A 19,107-nucleotide genomic window follows, 5' to 3' on the forward strand; every position below is an offset into this window, starting at 1 on the left:
TGTGCCTCATGCTCTAACATTCTCCACCCCGAGTCCAGGGAGCCCTTGAACCAGAATTCTCAGCCTCGTTTAAACCTAACCCATCCTGCCTAAAGCTCCCAAGACTCATCAGGGGTTTCCGGTCTCAGCCACCTCTCTCAAGGACCCTCATCCCAGACTGCATTATGGCCCATCTTGCTCAAATGTGGGTCCTGTTTTGTCTGGGGAGAGCCGAGGAGGCGCCAGTACATGTGTAGAGGCGAATGCATGTTCCTAGAAAGAAAATTCATAGGCTGGTGTGATCCAATGGCAGAATCACTCCTGCGGCCAAGAAGCACTGGGTGGGGAGAGGGGTGTGAGGGTGAGCACAGAGGAGGGGGAGGTAGAGAGTGTCCGCTTCGAGCAGGAGCCTCAGTGAGCCGTGGCTCCTGTGGACCTCGCATGGCCCAAACCCTCCCCCTCCTCCAGAGAGCTGCAATTGTGCTCTTGGGGGGTGCTCTTCCCTCGGGCTCCATCATCAAGAGGGAATCTCTGCCTCCCCTATTTTGTAAGAAGTAATTGTAGCCATGGGGCTACCCGACATCAAGGTCTTATAGAGCCCACATCAACTCGCTAACCACCAAGCATCCAGAGGTCTCTTTAGGATGTCCACACCAGTCTGGAAGGGAAAAGAGGTTGGACCTGGAGAGAAAGCTGACCTCCCTTTCTACCCTCCACCCCCACCCCTCCACATCCACCTCACCCCCACCCTTCAGGAGCAGGTGTGTTCCTGCCCAGAGCCTGCCTTCTGGGAAGCAGAAGGGATTAAAGCCTCCTCTTTGGTCAGACTCCTCTGAGGAACACTGAAGTTATGAAGGTGTGAGCTCAGCTGGAGAATAGATAGTCCCTGTATGGTTTGCTAGAGACAACGCCATTTGGTTTTGTGCTGAAGAGGAGAAAGGCCCAAGTCTGGGGCTTCTAGGTGAACATCCAAGGCCCCCGGAGAGGGACAATGATGAGACTTCAGGAGACATCACGGGTCTTTCTGGACTCTCCGTTGAACTTCCACATTTGTCTCTGAGGTGGCATCTTTGCACTGCAGGGCATGCAGTAAGTTGTGGAATACACAACCACTGAGCATTCAACAGCCTGGGGAGAGAGCTCTGTCAGGGAAGTGCTTGCTTTGTGAGCATGAGAACCGAAGTTCAGCCCCAAGAATGCATGGGGGGGAAAAAGCCAAGAGCCTAATGCTGGGGAGACAGAAACAGGCGGATGTTCGGGGCTTGCTGGGTAGCCAGCGTTACATACTCAGTAACTTCCAGGTCAGGGGGAGATGGTGTTAGGACAGATGGCCCATAGATGATGAAGGGTAGTGGCTGCTGTGTCAGAGGACTCAGGTTCAACTACCAGCTCCCAGAGAAGAGGCTTCTAACTTGCTATTAATCCTTCAGCAGGCCTAAAACAGGCCTAGGAGAGGACTCAGTGGGGCCTTTGCCCTCTGCACTCGCTTGCTTTTCAGGTGAGGGGAGTCTGGAGCTTGCTGCAGCTAGCAAGGCTGGCTCTATTTCTTTTAGGTGAACAAAGACTTCCTTAGCTAATCTGATGAAATCATCTTCCCACTACCTTAGGCGAAAGGAGACGGATGCTGTACTCAGTACATTTCCCAGTGTGACCAAATAAACAGAGAACTGAGTGAGAGCCAGGCAAGGCCTAGCTAGACCGGAGACACCTGACCACGCTCCAGAGGCTCAGGGTGGGAGCTGAATGTGTATGCAGGATGCGGGGTCTTCGTGGAGGAGGAGGGTTTTGGGTTTTTGGAGGCCAAGTCTCAAGTATAAAGCAAAATATGTGCTGAGATGCTGCTCCACTTGGACCTAACCTTGTGGAACTGGAGCCACTGTACCCCAAGAGCTGGGTGTTCTCTCTTCCATCTCCAAGGGATTTTCAGTCATTGGGGGAATTTTCAAATGAGTCAAACAATCCAGAAACAAGCAATTGAGGCCTCATCTTAAATGGGGAGAGGAAGTCTTGGACAATGACATTCAAAATAGCAGAGAAGAAGCTTACTAAGTCACGCTGAGATGTCACAAGGCACTGGCTCCCGCCATGGTCTCTTGGGAACCATTGACAGTGACTGCTGATGGATCGGCAGATGAGTAGAATCTGAAGCTCAGAAACTGGATGGGATTCAAACCGTTAATTCTTGTTTACCCAGAAGCCTGGATTTAGCCAAATGCTTTTCCTCTTAACCCAAGTTTTTTTTTTTTTTAAAAACCAGGCCTAAGTATACACATACATACACACATGCACAGACACATGCCTGTACACATACGTGTACACACACACACACACACACACGAGAAGAAAGGCTGGGGAGAAGTGGGTGAAGTTGCTGCCACCATCACCTCAGGCAGGAGGGAACTGAGTCACTGACACCACTCCCATCCCTGCGCTGCTTCGGTCTCCCTGCCTCCCTGCCTCCCTGCAGGGCCTGAAATGGTGCCAACACTTGCAGCAACTCGCAGGAGGAAAAGCTCCCAGCTCCAGCCAAGCGGCACTGCCACCTGGCCACCCCACCTCTGCACAGAAGCCTCACTTTGCCCGTTTCTCCTCCTGCTGTTTGCCACCTTCTCTGGACACCAGTGAACCATTGTAGAATCATTCCTTCTGTTGGAAATCCACCCCACCCCCACCCATGCTGAACATGGGGGAGCAGAGAGAGGAGGCAAGACAATTCTGTATGACTTCGCTAAGAAAGTCATATTACTTTTTGTTCTTTGCTTTTCTCACCGAGGAAGCCAAGGGGTTTCAGGATAAACCTTTTCAGCTTGAATACCCTCTTGCACTGCCCTATTCCAGGATGCAGACTTGAGGTCACCTGGCTTTCTCACCTCCTGCGGAGCAGTGCGTAGTCTCCTTGGCTATAGCATTCATGTCTATGCTCCTGCCTCAAGGTCTGGGAATCAGGGAAACGACCCTGTCTTAAGGCCAACTTGAGCTAATCTCAAGGAAACCATCAGAACAACCGGAGGAAGAAATTTCTTCCCTCCCTCCTGTGACCAGCCTCTTGAATGGTGACCTGCTGTGGCTGGGTTCACAGCCGCTGAGCTAGCAGATGAGTTCAGTGTGTCAGTATCACAGGGCCCTGGGACTGCGTGAGTCAGTGAGATTGGCCATGAGATTGGCACATGTGTGGCCGCACAGGTCTGTGGCTTCTGCCTCTTAGGAATGCCGGGAGCCCTCGTGGAAGGTAAGGGGAAGCCATCAACATTGGAAAGAAATGCCAATTGCTTGACTTCCAGCTGATGAAAGGGCCAGGGTTTGGTCCTTCTTTCCATCCCAGTCTGTTGAGTGGAACTTTAATTCCTTCCGTGAAAAAAGGGTGTGTTCGGCTTGTATAAACTGCAACAGCAAAGCCAGAGACTCAGATGCCATCAATCAAGAAAAGAAAATGGTTTACCCACAAAGCTGGGCTGCTGTGGTATGTGCCGGCCCCCTGGAAGCTCTGGTCTCCAGGCAGGGAAGGGCTCTGTGGGAGGAAAGCCACCCGCAGCTCCGGGAAGGACTCCTGTGGCTAGGATGTGGACACAGATGGGAGAGGCTGGTGCTGGCTGCCCCAGGACCCCACGCTGCAACCACAGAGCAAGAGATGAAACAAAAAACTCTCACCAAATCAGGACATTTGACGATTGATGACAGTTCTCTCCGGGCCTCTTCCTATTTCTAGAATTTTCATTTAGTCCCCAAATACAGAATAATGTCTCCTTTAGGATCAGATTGCTCTTAGCTCAAAGCAGCATTGCTTTTGCAAGTCTATCTAAGGCTTGTGGGGGACAGTGTGGGTAGCTCCAGGGACACAGCTGGATGACACTGGGTGAGGTCCTCAACAGTTGGGAAGCAGGAGGTTTGAAAGCCAAAGCCTAAAACCTCCAAGGCTGGCCAAAGCAAGCTGAGGTTCTGCAGGCAGCAGATGGGCACTATAGGCTTGTGGGCAGCGCCATCTGCTGGTGACATTCAAGAAGCCACTCCAGCTGCTATGAGGACAGAGGACCTTTGTGCTTCTTGATTAACAAACTGTTCTCATCCACTGTGGAAAGATAAAATCCTATTTAAAAGCCTGTTTCATCCACAATGCTAGCATCAAGTGGCCCCAAAACTAAATAAGCTCTCAGAGCTGTAGCTGTACCAACTGGCAGTGCTTATGGCCAGGGATACGCTAAATCAACGACTGGGTTGGCTGGAGCCTGGCACCTGGTCGTGTTTGCGTGGAACGGTTGCATGTAACAGGGCGACACTCGGCAGCTGAGAGCAGCTGAGACTTGGCTTTTGTTAAGGGTACCTTGCTAAATGAAGCTTTCTGTGGCTCCCCGCATCTAAGGCCTCCTTCGCAGAGGCATCCTCAGGCTTCAGTTGAATTAAGAACCTTTTAAAAATACTTGAAGGGTTAGACTGGTGACAATAGCTCACCCTGAAGCTGGACATGATATAAAAAAAAATTAAATTAGCAAGAAACAAGAGATGGCGCAGCTGCTCCTGCTCGTGGTGGCCTTCCCTTCCTCCTCTTCTTAACAAGCCTGGGCCCATCAGCATAGGGATGGTGCCACCCACCATGGCACCATCACATCAGCCGTCCATCAAGACAGTTTCTCACAGATGTGGCCACAGGTGCCAATACCCCAATTCCGACTCCCTCAAATGACTCTGGGTTAGGTCAAGTTAACATTATACCTAACCAGGACAACCGGTCCCAAGGATTAGACACTATTTTTTTCTTCTTTCTCTTCCTCCTTTCTTGCATGTGTATGTCTGTCTGTGCGGGAGCACACATCTGCGCATGTGGAAACCGGAAATTGACAGGTACCTTCCTCCATCACTCTGCACCGTATTTTCTGAAGGAGTTCACCGATTCTAAACCAGCTTGCCCCAGGCATGTCCTGTCTCTGCCTCCTCCGCGCTGAGATTACAGGCAGCCACCATGTCTGCCCAGCTATTGCTCCGGTTCTAGGTGTTCAAACTCCGGTCCTTACGCTGCTTCGGCAGACATATTACCCACACAGACAGCTCCACAGTCCTGCCACTGCATCGCAAAGTTAGGGAGAGCGTGCGTTAGGGAGAGCCAGCAAGAACATGGGAACGGCAGGCCTACAGGTGCAGGAGCTGAGTCCTGCCAACACGACACAGGAAACAAGGAAAATGGCTCCTATAAAACCTGCAGGAAAAAAATTAAAATCTTTTTCTGGCAAGACCCATTCTTGACTTTCCATCTACAGATCTGCAAGCTAACAGGCTCATCCTTTAAACTGCATGCTCTGAAAGCAGTGTATAAAAAATTACTTCAACAATTATTTAAAACACCCGAATGGTCTGCTTATCTTGGTTCGGTTCTGGTTTGTCAGACAGTGTCTAATCAGCTTCAGCTGTCACCTTGACACAGCCCAGAGTTACCTGGGGGAGTCGGAACTGGAGGATTGCCTACCTCAGATAGCCTCATTGTCACGATCGAGGACTGTCTCGATTGATGTCGGATGTGCGAAGACCCAGCCTACTGCACACAGCACTGCCTGGAAGCTGGTGGTCCTGAGTGTATGAGAAAGCTAGCTAAGGAAGTCAGAGAGAGAGGGAGAGAGAGAGAGAGAGAGAGAGAGAGAGAGAGAGAGAGAGAGAGCAGTCTTCCTACGGTTCCAGCTCCAGGTACCTGCCTGGAGTTCCTGCCCCGACTGACCTAGAAGCGTAAGCTGAAATGAACCCTTTCCTCTCCCAAATTGCGTTAGGCCACGGTAGTTATCACAACTACAGAAAGCAAACTAGAACAGTCAGAATGTCCTCTGTAGCCAAGGCTGGCCTGAACGTAATCCTCTTGCTTTAGCCTCCACGTGCTGAGGTGACAGGCGTGTACCCCACTGAGATTACAGGCATGTACATGACCACTGCAGTCAGCCTTTTAACAGAACCGACTCAGCCAGTTGGCATGACACGTGACTTTTAAAACCATGCATGACATTTCCCACCTAGCATATGGATTTCAGTTCAGGACTCCTTGCTTCAAACTGCCTCTGGCCTTGGCTGTAACTCCACAGGGGCCAGTGGAAGTGGATACCATCAGCCTGAGCCGCTGATTTCTCAACGCTTCAATGCAGAGCTTTACCTCAGACCTCTAGGACGATAGGCAGTTATAATGGAACCAGGAGCTCCATCTTCTCATAAATGTAGGGAGAAGGGTAGAGGGCCCCAGGACTCACTCCAGGGCCTGTGAACCACCTCAGAGACAGCATGCCGTGCACACACACACTTCCAGCCTCAGTTCTGCAGAACGCATGGGTGTCTCTGGGAACTGGCATAGGCACAGGGCTCTCCTCAAGATCCAGCTGTTCCCTCCTCACTGGCAGCCAGTCACATTGCCACGCTGCCTTCTCATTCCCAGAACAAATCCTGAGGGGCAAGAATGGTGCCTCAGGGCACATGTAAACACCAGCATCATCATCACCACCACCATCATTGCCATCATCACCACCAACCTCATCAAGGTTTCATCATCTTGGGGGCTGCAGTGGGAGGGAGGGGCCCCCACTCCAGCCTGCCTTCCCCGCAGCAGCACTCCATATGACTCCCCAGGAACTGAGAAGAATCCTGTTGTGACCCCCCACTCACTTCTTCATCTCAACCTAAAACTGCTCTCGGGTCACTGACGCCACCCGAATGTCTGTGTTTCCAGGAGGAAGAAGGACGCCATCGTGGTGGACCCCTCCAGCACCGTCTACTACCGCTGGCTGACCGTCATCGCCCTGCCAGTCTTCTATAACTGGTGTCTGCTTGTGTGCAGGTAGGCACTGGGGCAGGGACATTGCTTTAGGAGGCCAGGGTGGAGGGACAGGAGGGGAGAGGCCAGCAAAGCCCAGAGGTGCCGAGTCTCACCACAGCCTCCCTCCTCTCCGCTCTGCGGCCTTAGACTAGTGGCTCTCAACCCTCCCATGGCTGCGTACCTGATACCATTCCCCGCGTTGTGGTGACCCACAGAACCGCTGCCTGAGGTTCTCCATTTGAAAACTGAGTCGTTTCAAGGAGGACCCTGAAGGTGCTCTGAACCACGGTGGGAAGCGGCCCCGAGCTTGAGATGGATGCTGAGGGTTCTGCATTCTGAAATCTGCATTTGAGTTGTGCGAGGACGGGGGAGGGACTAAGTCACTGTTCTAAGGGGCTAGGGAAGCATTTCCGGTGAACCCGCCTTGGGGTGAGCATTCAGTGATGCGGTGGGCGAGCTGCTCTCCGAGGGTAGATTCCGGGTTTCTGGTTTCCTAGGCAGGTTGCTGTTTGTAACAAGGGCACTTTCTGCTGTTCTACTGGAGGCACATGTGTGCTCTGCGGTGCTCTTAGGTCAGCCTGTTAGAAGGAGCAGCTGTTTTTCTGCAGAAGATCGGAGGCATTAGAGTTTTCCCTGGGTGACTGGTGGAAAAGGAGAGGACATGGCAGGACCTTTGCTAGCAAGTGGGTTGTTGAACCTGGGCTCTGGGGATGCAGAGATGGGAGCCACAGGACTTACTTAGCCATAGCTTTCTAGTAAGCACCCCACTCCAAGACTGTTGCTGGGGGTACGAGGGCAGGATGCACCCCCGTTGGGTTGGGGGAGTAGAAGAGAACTTCCTAAGCAAGCCTGCAGGGTGTCCTGGCAGAGGGGCCACGGGGGCCGTGGCGCACTCCTAACCATGCTGCCAGGTAAGGAAGCCTGCAGGGCCCTCCCCTGAGAAAATCTATAGGGTGCAGGCTGCTGAGTGGACCTGAGAGTCCACTGCTGCTCTCTGGAGGTAAGGAATGGCTTGAGGGCCCTTCCCAGCAGGGCTAGAGGACAAGAATACAGGACTTGCCATTCCTCCTAGAGGAGGCACGGGGCTTGCAGGTGGCCCTAAGCAGGCGTTCAGGGACACATCTACCTCATCATCGCCATCTTCCTCATCATCGCCATCTTCCTCATCATCAAGATTTCACCGTTATGGGGGCTGGAGTGGGAGGGAGGGGTCCCCAGTCCAGCCTGCCTCCCACAGAGGCACTTCATATGCCTCCCTAGGAACTGAGAAGAATCCCATTGTGACCTCCACTTGCTTCATCCTCAAGCTAAAATGTGTGCTTACTTACAGAAGCACAAACGACTCAAAGGTAGCAAAGCCCTCCACAGCCTGGGCATCAGCTGGTGAAGGCTGGAGACCTGGGGTGCATTGCACAGCCTTCAGGTAGCTCAGCAGGTTGGAGAGGGTCTTCCCCGGTGGCTCAGCTGGTCAGAGCCTCTCCTAGGCAGCTCAGCCCGTCTGCTTCTTCTCAGACCTTCAGCTGGTCCCTGCTTCTTCCAGGCTGCGTGGCTTGTCTGAGGGAGACTCTCTGCAGCCTTTACTGTTTGTATACTCTTTGGAGAAGGGGGTCCTTGTGAATATGGTCAGCTTCAGGGGCTTCCTGAAGCTGCTTTGTTCACTTTCTGTCTCAATGAGCACCCACGAAGTATTTCACCTCCCTTTAGAGCATATATTGCTTAACCTCTCTGTAAAAATCCTATTTTAAGAACGTTCCTTCCAAAATAGAATGTTTTTATCTCGGAGGAAATTGCTACCTAGCATGCGAAGCCCTGCAGGAAGAGCTGCTACTGGTTACAATGAGCCTGGTTACAGCACAGGGCAGGGAAAGGTCTGTACCCCAACACTACGCCATCTTGTCACGTGTCACACTTGGCTTCTTCAGGGCCTGTTTTGATGAGCTTCAGTCAGAGAACCTGATGCTGTGGCTGGTCCTGGACTACTCCGCAGATGTCCTTTACGTTGTAGACATGCTGGTTCGAGCCCGCACAGGTGAGTGTTCCCCAAGGCCAAGGACTTACCTGGACCAGGCCACAGGCCCTCAGTAGGGGGCTCATAGGGTACCCAGGAAGACTCAGTAGTAGATTGGCTGCTACCTACCTTTGATCAAAAGGTGCCTGGGAGATCTGTGTCACCAAACACAGAGTGTTTGTATATTGATACTAGTATGCTAAATCCTTCAACAAGACCTGAGCAGGGGTTGACACACCTGGGCTCTGGGATCTGCTGTCCCACCGTTACACGAGAAAATCAAGCTGGCTCTCTGGACCTCACTTTTGTCACCTGTGACATAAGGCAAGGTTGTCACCTCAAAGGACCCTTTTAGTACTGACTGTGTGAGGCGACATGGTTCATCCTCCAAGTTTCTCTCCTCAGAAACATGAAAGGTACGTGTCACTCTCAGAGGGCTTCCACAATTATTTCTGTTATTATTTGCAAGCATATTATTCTTAATTAAGCAATATGTGTGTGTGTGTGAGTGGGTTTGGGCACATGAGTGCAGTGCCCATAGAGGCCAGAAGAGGGCAGCAGACCTTCCCCTGCCCCCGATGGAGCTGCAGGTGCAGGCATTTGTGAGACACAGGTGCTGGGAATTGAATTTGAAACGTTTAAAAAGCACAGGGAGCATTCTTAACTGCTGAGTCATCTCCCCAGCCCCTCAAAGAAGTTTTAAGGTGTGAAGAACTGAGATTCAAAAGAGGGCCCAGGAAGATAGTGAGGTCTTTCAAACAGCCCCTGGCCTATGTGTAAGAGCTGGGGCTGGCCACCTTTCAGGGATCTTTTTTTATAATGTGCAGGCACATGTTACCCAAGCAGGAAGAGGCCCTTCTCATTGCTTCTAAGATTTTGGAACTCACACCCCTGCCATGCTCAATAGAAACACATGGAATCACACCAGGAAGCCACAACTCACAAATCCTCTCAGGTCACCTTGCTCTCTCACTATAACCAGTATGTGAAACAGGAAACAAGGCTGTCTCCACCTTGCTGATTCAGAGACTAAAACCCCAAGTCCACATTCCCACACAGCCAGGCACACTGGCAACCCCTGCTTCCTTCCACACTGGTGCCCAGCGTCTTAAGACCTCCAATGCACAGCTTGAGGTTGGCATACACAGACACAGTGGTCTGTGAGTTGCCACGGAAACCCTGCCCAGTGGAACAGCGTGCCCTCACTCAGTCATCAACTCCGCCCCTTCTTGAGCTTGGATACTGTCCCTGGTGACGCCAGATTCAGCAGGAAGCTGGGGAAGAGACAGGACAAGAAACCAGGTGGCCATGATCACAGTCCAAAAGGAAAAGATCTTCACACTTGGGAGGATCATAAAAAGATGAAGAATCCAAAAGCCAGGGTGCTGCCCAAGGCATGCCAGAAGCACACACACAAGCACCCATGGCGTCTATAGATCCTGCACCTGGCGGACCAATCAACTAAATAGAAAATACTTGAAAAAAAAATTCTGTGCTGAACATTTAGAGGTTTTGTTTCTCCCTGTCATTATCCCTTCACAGCACAATATGATTTTGTAGCATTTATACTATATGTAGTGCGTACTATAAGAAACAGAGAGAGAATTTAAAATAATCAAGAGCATATGTCCTGGTCACATGAAAACAGAGGACATCATACTATGGAAGATACTTAAGCATCTAAGGATTTCCTCAGCAGGAAAGAGGTTAAGAGATCCTGGAACCCGCCCCCCTGTAGACACCCTGCAGGGCAATTATTTAACAAGAGTGACCTGAGGAATACAAGAGCTGAACTTGAATGAGTCATAAATGGCAACAACCTTAATTTTCATTCTTAGAAAGGTGTTGGGCTAGCAGCAGTGACACCTTGAACTTATAAAAGTGCCTCATGGCTTAAGCCCAGCACTGTTTCACTGAGCACTGTCACCAGCTTGGTAGGCTTTGAGCTGAGTTTCTGAAGTTTGGTGGTTAATGTTTTCCAACATACACAAAAGGCAGAGAGAGAAGAGCATTAGGAAAGCCCACATTCTCTCAGCCAGCCTCCACAGGCACAATATTTGATACATTTGTCTCTTCAATTACAATCTTTATCTTTGCTATCATCTAATTTCCAGTTTGTTTTCCAAGTTATCCAATTGATTTATAATTCTTAAACCTGACTAGAGAACTGGGGACGCAGCTCAGTTACAGAGATCTAGCTCATGCAAGTCCCTGGGTTCAGTCCCCAGCAGAGAAAAGAATTAAACAGAAGAAACTGAAACACTCTAGAGAAAAAAAAATACCAGAGTAAGTTTCAGTGTTACTGTTTGTCATATACACATCACTGCGGTGTAACCACGGTGGGAAATGGCTTTCTGCAGCCAGCTCAAGCCTCTTTGGCACCCAAGTGACCGCTCCCTTCTCCATCCTCAGGTTTCCTTGAGCAAGGCTTAATGGTCAGGGATACCCAGAGGCTGTGGAAGCATTACACAAAGACGGTGCACTTCAAGCTCGACAGCCTGTCTCTCATCCCCACAGACCTGGCTTACTTGAAGGTGGGCATAAACTACCCGGAACTGAGGTTCAACCGTCTGTTCAAGTTCTCTCGGCTCTTTGAATTCTTTGACCGCACGGAGACAAGGACCAACTACCCTAATGTGTTCAGGATAGGGAACCTGGTGCTGTACATCCTTGTCATCATCCACTGGAATGCCTGCATCTACTTTGCCATCTCCAAGTTCATTGGTTTTGGCACAGACACCTGGGTCTATCCAAATATCTCCAAGCCGGAGTACGGGCGTCTCTCCAGGAAGTACATTTACAGTCTCTACTGGTCCACCTTGACGCTGACCACCATTGGTGAGACCCCGCCCCCCGTGAAAGATGAGGAGTATCTCTTTGTGGTCGTAGACTTCCTGGTGGGCATTCTGATCTTTGCCACGATCGTAGGCAACGTGGGCGCCATGATTTCCAACATGAATGCCTCAAGAGCAGAGTTCCAGGCCAAGATCGACTCCATCAAGCAGTACATGCAGTTCCGGAAGGTCACCAAGGACTTGGAGACTCGGGTCATCCGGTGGTTTGACTATCTGTGGGCTAACCGGAAGACGGTGGATGAAAAGGAAGTGCTCAAGAACCTCCCGGACAAGCTGAAGGCCGAGATCGCCATCAACGTGCACCTGGACACGCTGAAGAAAGTCCGGATCTTCCAGGACTGTGAGGCCGGGCTGCTGGTGGAGCTGGTGCTGAAGCTTCGGCCCGCCGTGTTCAGCCCCGGGGACTACATCTGCCGAAAGGGAGACATCGGCAGGGAGATGTACATCATCAAGGAGGGCAAGCTGGCCGTGGTGGCGGACGACGGCGTCACCCAGTTTGTGGTCCTCAGCGACGGCAGTTACTTTGGGGAGATCAGCATCTTAAACATTAAGGGGAGCAAGTCGGGGAACCGCAGGACGGCCAACATCAGGAGCATCGGCTACTCGGACCTGTTCTGCCTGTCCAAGGACGACCTGATGGAGGCCCTCACCGAGTACCCAGACGCTAAGGAGGCCCTGGAGGAGAAGGGTCGACAGATTCTGATGAAGGACAACCTAATTGACGAGGACCTGCTCCGGGCCAGGACAGACACCAGGGACGTTGGGGAGAAGGTGGAGCACCTGGAGTCCTCCCTGGACGCCCTGCAGACCAGGTTCGCACGGCTCCTGGCTGAGTACAGCGCCTCGCAGATGAAGCTGAAACAGCGTCTCAGCCAGCTGGAGAGCCGGATGCGCGCGAGGGGTCCCGGCTCCTCCCCCGACCGGGAGACTTCCGGCGAAGATTCAAAGGCGGAGTGAATCTGCCTCCTGCATCCGGGGGCCAGCTCTCAGTGAGACACTATCGACAGCCTCGAGGCACAGGGCTTGGCTGCGGTTTTTCCTCAGCGTTATTCACCCTTTGCAAGTGGTGTGACAGCGAGAGCGAGCCCTGGTTTCCTCACCTAGGAAGTGGGACCCGGGACTGCCGGCTCCACGAAGTTCCAAATCATTGTGAGGTCTACATAATGTAGAGCAAGGGGTGGGGCTTTGGAAAGCGTGAGGTGTTTGCAATCAGGTTTATGAAAGTGTTGTGCGGATTTCTAACATTTTTGATTGCGTTTTTGTGTGGGGACGTGCAGTTGCCTGTGGAGGCCAAGCGCGGGTGTTGGATTCTCTGGCCTGGAGTTACATGCTGGTTGTAAGCTGCCCAATGTGGGTGCTGGGATCCTGTCTTCAGTAGGGTTGCTATTGCTTTGATGAAATGCCATAACCAAAAGGAAGCTAGGGAGGAAAAGGTTTATTTGGCTTACACTTCCACATTGTAGCCCATCATTGAAGGAAGTCAGTGCAGGAACTCAAACAGGGCAGGATCCTGGAGCTGATCCAGAGGCCGTGGAAGCTTACTAGCTTGAGCCCCAAGGCTTGCTCAGACTGTTTTCCTATATAACCCAGGACCACCAGCCTAGGGATGGCTCCACCCACAATGGGCGGGGCCCTCCTGCATCCATCATTAATTAAGAAGATGCTCTTCAGGCTTGCCTACAGCTGGGTCTTAGGCGTTTTCTCAGTTGAGGTTCTCTTCCTCTCAGATGACCCTAGCTTGTGTCAAGTTGGCATACAAATCAACCAGCACAGATCCAAACTTGTAGCCCTTCCCATATTTATTGAGGTGCAGGTCCTGTTGGGCTGCCTGGTCCACCCTTCAGCATCTGTGCCCATGCTCCCACACCAGCCTCCCAAGTAGCAGGGACCACAGGTGTGCACCACTGTTCCCAGCCCAGTTAATTTTTATATGGAATCGGTGAGCTGTTTAAGCCTCTTAGCCTAGCTTTCTTATAAATGAACATTTATTTCATCTCCTCCCTCCTTCTCACTCCATCACCACCTGACTGTGAAAACACAAAAGGATTAGGGATGTAAGTCAGTGGTAAACCACCTCCCTGGTGCGTGCAAGGCTCTGGGTTCAGCCCCTAGTGCCTCCAAAAACAAACAGCAGCAGCAGGCCAAGAACACAGCGGGAAGCTGCAAACACTTGGAACTTAAAACAAAAACTTGGAACTTAAGGGCAGCTTTACACAGGACCGTTTGGGCTGACTCTGAGCCTGGCCTCTCCCCACAGGTGTAGTTCCTGGGAATGTTGACTTTGTAGTCTCATAGCGCTGTGAAACGGAGATTGCCCTCAAGTCAGGGAAGCGATTGGCTGGCTCCCTGCTGGGCAGCCACTATGACATCTGTCCACTTGCTGGGACGGTAATGTCTCTTCTTATTTGCCAATGGATACTAAGACAACCTCCCTCCTCGTCCTAGAAGTCAGACCTTTGAGTAAGGACTTCTTCTGGACACCATGATACAGAGGGTGGGGGAGTCCTAGGAGTTGGCAAGCACTGAGGTTTGGACAGTCTTTGAAAGGGGACATTGCAAGGTAAGTCTGCTCCTGGAGTCTAAAGTGGCAGCTAGGTCCGACCGCTGCCACAAGAGTGCCTGCTTCTGCAAGAGCCACATAGCTCCCAGTCCCCACCCATCTAGCTCTAAGTAGAGAACTGTGTTTAAGTAGAAACTCTTAGGTGGAAGGGTGGGACAGTGGCCTAAGTCTTAAGAGCAGGCAGCTAGGGCTGGAGAAATGATTCTGTGGTTAAGAGCACGGGCTGCTCTTCCAGAGGACCTGGGTTTGATTCCCAGCACCCCCACGGTACCTTGCCACCATCTGTAACTCCAGACCCTGGGTATTCAGTGCTCTCTTCTAGCTCCCATAGACACTAGGCACACATGTGGTGCATAGACATACATGCAGGCAAAACACATAAGATAAATTTTTTTATTTTATTAATTACACTTTATTCATTTTGTATCCCCCCCATAAGCCCCTCCGTCCTCCCCTCCCGATCCCACCCTCCCTCCTCTTTCTGCATGCATGTTACTCCCCAAGTCCACTGATAGGGGAGGTTCTCCTCTCCTTTCTGATCTTAGTCTATCAGTTCTCATCAAAAGTGGCTTCATTGTCCTCTACCGTGGCCTGGTAAGGCTGCTCCCCCCTCAGGGGGAGGTGATCAAAGAGCAGGCCAATCAGATTATGTCAGAGACAGTCCCTCTTCCCATTACTAGGTAACCCACTTGGACACTGAACTGCCATGGGCTACATCTGTGCAGGGGTTCTAGGTTATCTCCACGAATAGTCCTTGGTTGGAGTATGAGTCTCTGGGAAGTTCCCTGAAGATAAATTTTTTTTAAGCTGAAAAGTGGAACTTTAAAGCTGAGACTCATGTCCTTGCAACCTGCTCCTTTTCCCTGAAGGGGCTGCAAGTCCCCGTGGAGCTGCCTCCTTAGGCAAAAGCTCTTAGCTAGCTGAAATCTTTCCCATCGCAAGAACTAATTTTTTAACTAGCAACAGGCACTCTATTCACATATTTGCACTTGGGTTCTATGACTGTAAATCAAGACTTTGATGTTCCCCTCTTCATTTAAGCGCATGTTGGAAGTTCTTGCTTCCCTTCCCATCCTTTTCCATCTTTCTCTTTCCTTTCTTCCTTTTTCATCCTTCTTTTGTCTTCCCTCTTCCTTCTCCTTCTTTCTTTCTACCAAACAAAAATTTCTCAATCCTCATTTTGACAATGTTGACATCTCAGTGGCCAGATGTTGTAATCTATAATTGAGTCCTAATGGAGTTCATACAAAAGACGTTCTATGTTCAGTTATGCATTTGGGTTTCTTCTTGTGGATCACAAGACCATTTCTTGTGGGTCACCTGATGTATAATGCTTTTAAATGGTTAGAAGTTCTATTAAAGAGCATAGATTTGATTTCATATCATCAGCAACAATGTAATCAGTGATGTAATGTATTTTATAACAGTTAATATTTATAACAATGAATATATTTTAACGGCTTTAGCGATCAATTATGTGTGCATCCATGTTTATGTAGCACAGTTACCTGTGCTAATGACTCCTGGTTCAGCTTTTGTCACAAGGGACACATTACTAAGGCAAAGGCTTCCCTTTGGAAAGATCAGAGACAATGAACAAGGGATGGTGTATGCTCCATGGAAGAGACATACACAGCCAGAAGCAGAAGAGACAATGACCCGGGTACCCAGAGACATGCACAAATATTTACAGTGGCACAGGTTCTAAAATACAACAGAAAGAACGAGCTAACGGACAGCATGGACAAAGGAAAAATACATGACACAATAAATTCTAGCAAAGAGAATTTATCGGAGGAAACTGACTATGTGGACAGACTGAAGCTGCAGGAATGGGTGCTAAGTGCTTAAGGAGCTGTCTACCCCAGGCCTGGAGCTAAAAGAAGCAAGGTGCTCAGAGGGGTTGCCCCAGCAACTAGAGTTCACACCTTTGCGGGTGAGTTACTGTTGGCCATTACTGAGAATCCATGAACTTAGAGGCATCTGTAGGCATCTGGCACTATTTAAGGAGTGGCATTGCTCTGTGGGTTAGATTCTACAGTCTGAAAATGAAGCTAGGAGGAGCCACCTCGACCAGCTTAAGCAGCGGCTGCTGCCCTGCACCTGGTGGTACTTAGGCTCCATGACCAGAGAATCATGCAGACAAGCAGAAGAAGGTTCACTCTCCCCTCCGCCTGCCTCCCAGTCTCCCCCAGGTGCCTCTTAGAGAAGGTTCTAGAAGAATGAGGACCGTGAGAAGAACTTTGAGTTTGACTGACAATATCTTCCACATACTTAAGGTCCCACCTTCCCTGTACCTGGAACACATCCAAAATAAGTAAGTCAGTAGTCAAGCTATTCACGTAAAACATGTGCACAAAGGTTTGTAGTAGCTCTACTTATAAACACCATACACACACATACACACACACACACACACACACACACACGCAACCCTGTTGCCACTCAATAGGTGGAGGGTAGAAAACATATCCAAACAATCCAGCGCTGCTCAGCAACAGGAATGAACAAGCTGTCATGCTGGTTCATGCCAAACCATTATGTTTGACATGGCATTCTAGAGAAAGTAAAACATGAAGATGGAAAGGATCGTAGTGGTTGTCAGTAGCTGGGAGAGGCTGAGCAGGTGGTTACAAAGAGCCAATTCCTACGGTGACGTATTTTTTATGGTATTTTTATGATTCCTGGACTCCCATAGCTACACATCTTAAAGAGTCAACTTGAAGCCAGGTGTAATGGCATACACCTGTAATCCCAGCACCTCAGAGATAGAGGCAGAAAGATCAGAAGTTCAAGTCCACCCTCAGCTACATACAGAATTTGAGAGTAGCCTGAGCTACATGAGACCCTTTCTCATGTAGAGTAAACTTTAGAGAAAACAAAGTTTTCAGTATCAACGAGGATGTAGGGAAATGCCAGGAAGCAGAGAAGATTCTAACAAATGACTGACTGTATTATAAACACAGGACCTAATCTTATTGAAGCTACAGGGCAAAGTGAAAGCTAAGTATCTTTTAAAACTGTAAGGTAAGGCTGAAGACAGAAGCAAGTGTCATGAGTACACACTCTCATTGTAAATTCTTTAACATGGGGGTATTGGTGAATAATTCTGAACTCACGTATATACGGTGTGTGGGTGAGTGGGTAGATGGAAGAAGGATGATACGACGAGCTTATCATGGAGGGAGAAGTTTCAAATAAGTAAGGAGATGCCTTAGTTTTATTTCTATTGCTGCGATAAAATGCTCTGACAAAAAGGTGACTTAAAGGAGAAGGGTTTATCTCAGCTCGCTATTCCAGATCACAGTCAAGGCAGGAACTTCAAACAGCTAGTCATGTCACACCCACAGCCAAGAGCAGAGAGAAATGGATGCTTTCACTTGTCCTTGCTTGCTTGGCCTCAGTTTGACTACTCACACAGTTCAGATTCCCTGCCTGGGGAATGGTGCGCCCCACCAATGTGGGCCAAATCCTCCCGCATCAGTCAACCAAGACAGCCCCAGACAGACTGCGGACCAATGCGATGTAGACAGTCCCTCATTGAATCTCTCCAAGGTGATTCTACTTTGTGTCAAGTTGACAGAGCCAACCATCATGGGGAACAAGAACAAACCCCATGGTATAAATTTGTTTTTCTATACAGATACAGAGATCAGTATGTGTGTGTGCACGTGTGTGCGCACGCACATAGATATACCCTTAGCTCTGACTAATATCTTTTTCAAAGAACACAGTAAACACCCATCTTGGTATCTAAATATCTTTCTCCAATAGAAGGAACCAGGATGACTCTAAGGCTGCAGCAGAGAAAATAAACCACATCCCTGGACCATCTTGTGGTGCTAGAAAGTGCTGGAAAAACACAACTGAGTATGTCAAAGGGACACAAAAATGATTCGAAAAGAGATTCCCAGTGGCCAAAATGAAGACCATCTAGCAACATTAAAAAAAAAAAAAAACCAAACAACAAAAAACCAAGTATTAGTTTCTAATCTAAACTACAATGTGAAGGCCATTGAGTCTGTACTCATGCTGTAAATAAATGACTGGAAAGAAATAAATTTATAAGTACGCTAATAAGAGAGAAGGGACAGCTATGTTTACAAAAGAATTCCAAGAAATACCTGTGACTTATTTGACGTTCCTTTTATTTGGTGTCGACACAGCCATGATTACATATCTTAGAACCAAAACTGGAGCCAAGTTTCTGTTTTAATAGCGTTTGGTAGGATTAAATGCATCAGTCTTTGATTATTACCATTTCTGGTATCTGTGTCATCTCGAAGTCCTTCCATCTGAGAGATATAGATATTTACCCACATATACCTTTGTTACTTTTTATAGTGTCAGATCAAAATATTTGGCCTAATTTTTTTTTTTCTTGATCTATTTGGAAAGACTGCTTTCAGGTGGAAGTGGTTGAGAGATGATGCGGCCACAAGGGTTTGGGAAATGTTTAATTGCTGGGTGACATCTGTACAGGGAAGCAGGCAGGTCCTACGCCAGGAGCTTGACGGATACTTACATATGGACATGTGCTCACCGCCCAGATCATGGTGGCACAACCCCAGCAATGCAGATGACCCCCTGTGTCTTCTTGCAGATAGTAGCACACTCCAAAGTTAACTGTGTTTTTGTCCCAATCTCTAAATACTAGTTTTGGCCATTTTTGAATTCCATGCAAGTGGAGTCATGGTTTTTGAGACCCATCTGTGATTCTCACCATGAAGGAGAAGTCTGTGACAGTCTCATGGCTGCAGAACATTCCCTCCGGTTGAACGCAGCAGGAATTGTCTGTTCTGGTATTGGAATGGGTATTCCTATTCGTAACTATTCTTAGAAACATTGCTGTAAACATTTTGTAGATGTCCTTGAGGGAATCCATGTGCTGATTTTATTGGGCAAGCATTTGATTATTTTATCTCAT

General features: G+C 49.4%; 1 protein-coding gene across 9 annotated transcripts in view; it reads left to right on the plus strand.

Annotated features, from left to right (window-relative positions):
* The window catches only part of Cnga3 (cyclic nucleotide gated channel subunit alpha 3), a 54,641-nt gene extending 36,487 nt beyond the window's left edge, over positions 1 to 18,154 (plus strand). For all 9 annotated transcript variants that reach the window (XM_055607010.1, XM_055606974.1, XM_055606957.1 and 6 more), the window contains 3 exons: positions 6,671 to 6,778; positions 8,680 to 8,786; positions 11,178 to 18,154. In XM_055607010.1, coding sequence (XP_055462985.1) covers positions 6,671 to 6,778; positions 8,680 to 8,786; positions 11,178 to 12,577 — 1,615 coding nt within the window. In that variant the 3' untranslated portion in view covers positions 12,578 to 18,154. The remainder of the gene's footprint in view (positions 1 to 6,670; positions 6,779 to 8,679; positions 8,787 to 11,177) is intronic.
* The last annotated feature ends 953 nt before the right edge of the window (positions 18,155 to 19,107 follow it).

This window comes from Psammomys obesus, unplaced genomic scaffold (assembly GCF_907164565.1).
Source record: "Psammomys obesus unplaced genomic scaffold, mPsaObe1.curated_primary_1811, whole genome shotgun sequence".
Taxonomy (NCBI): domain Eukaryota; kingdom Metazoa; phylum Chordata; class Mammalia; order Rodentia; family Muridae; genus Psammomys; species Psammomys obesus.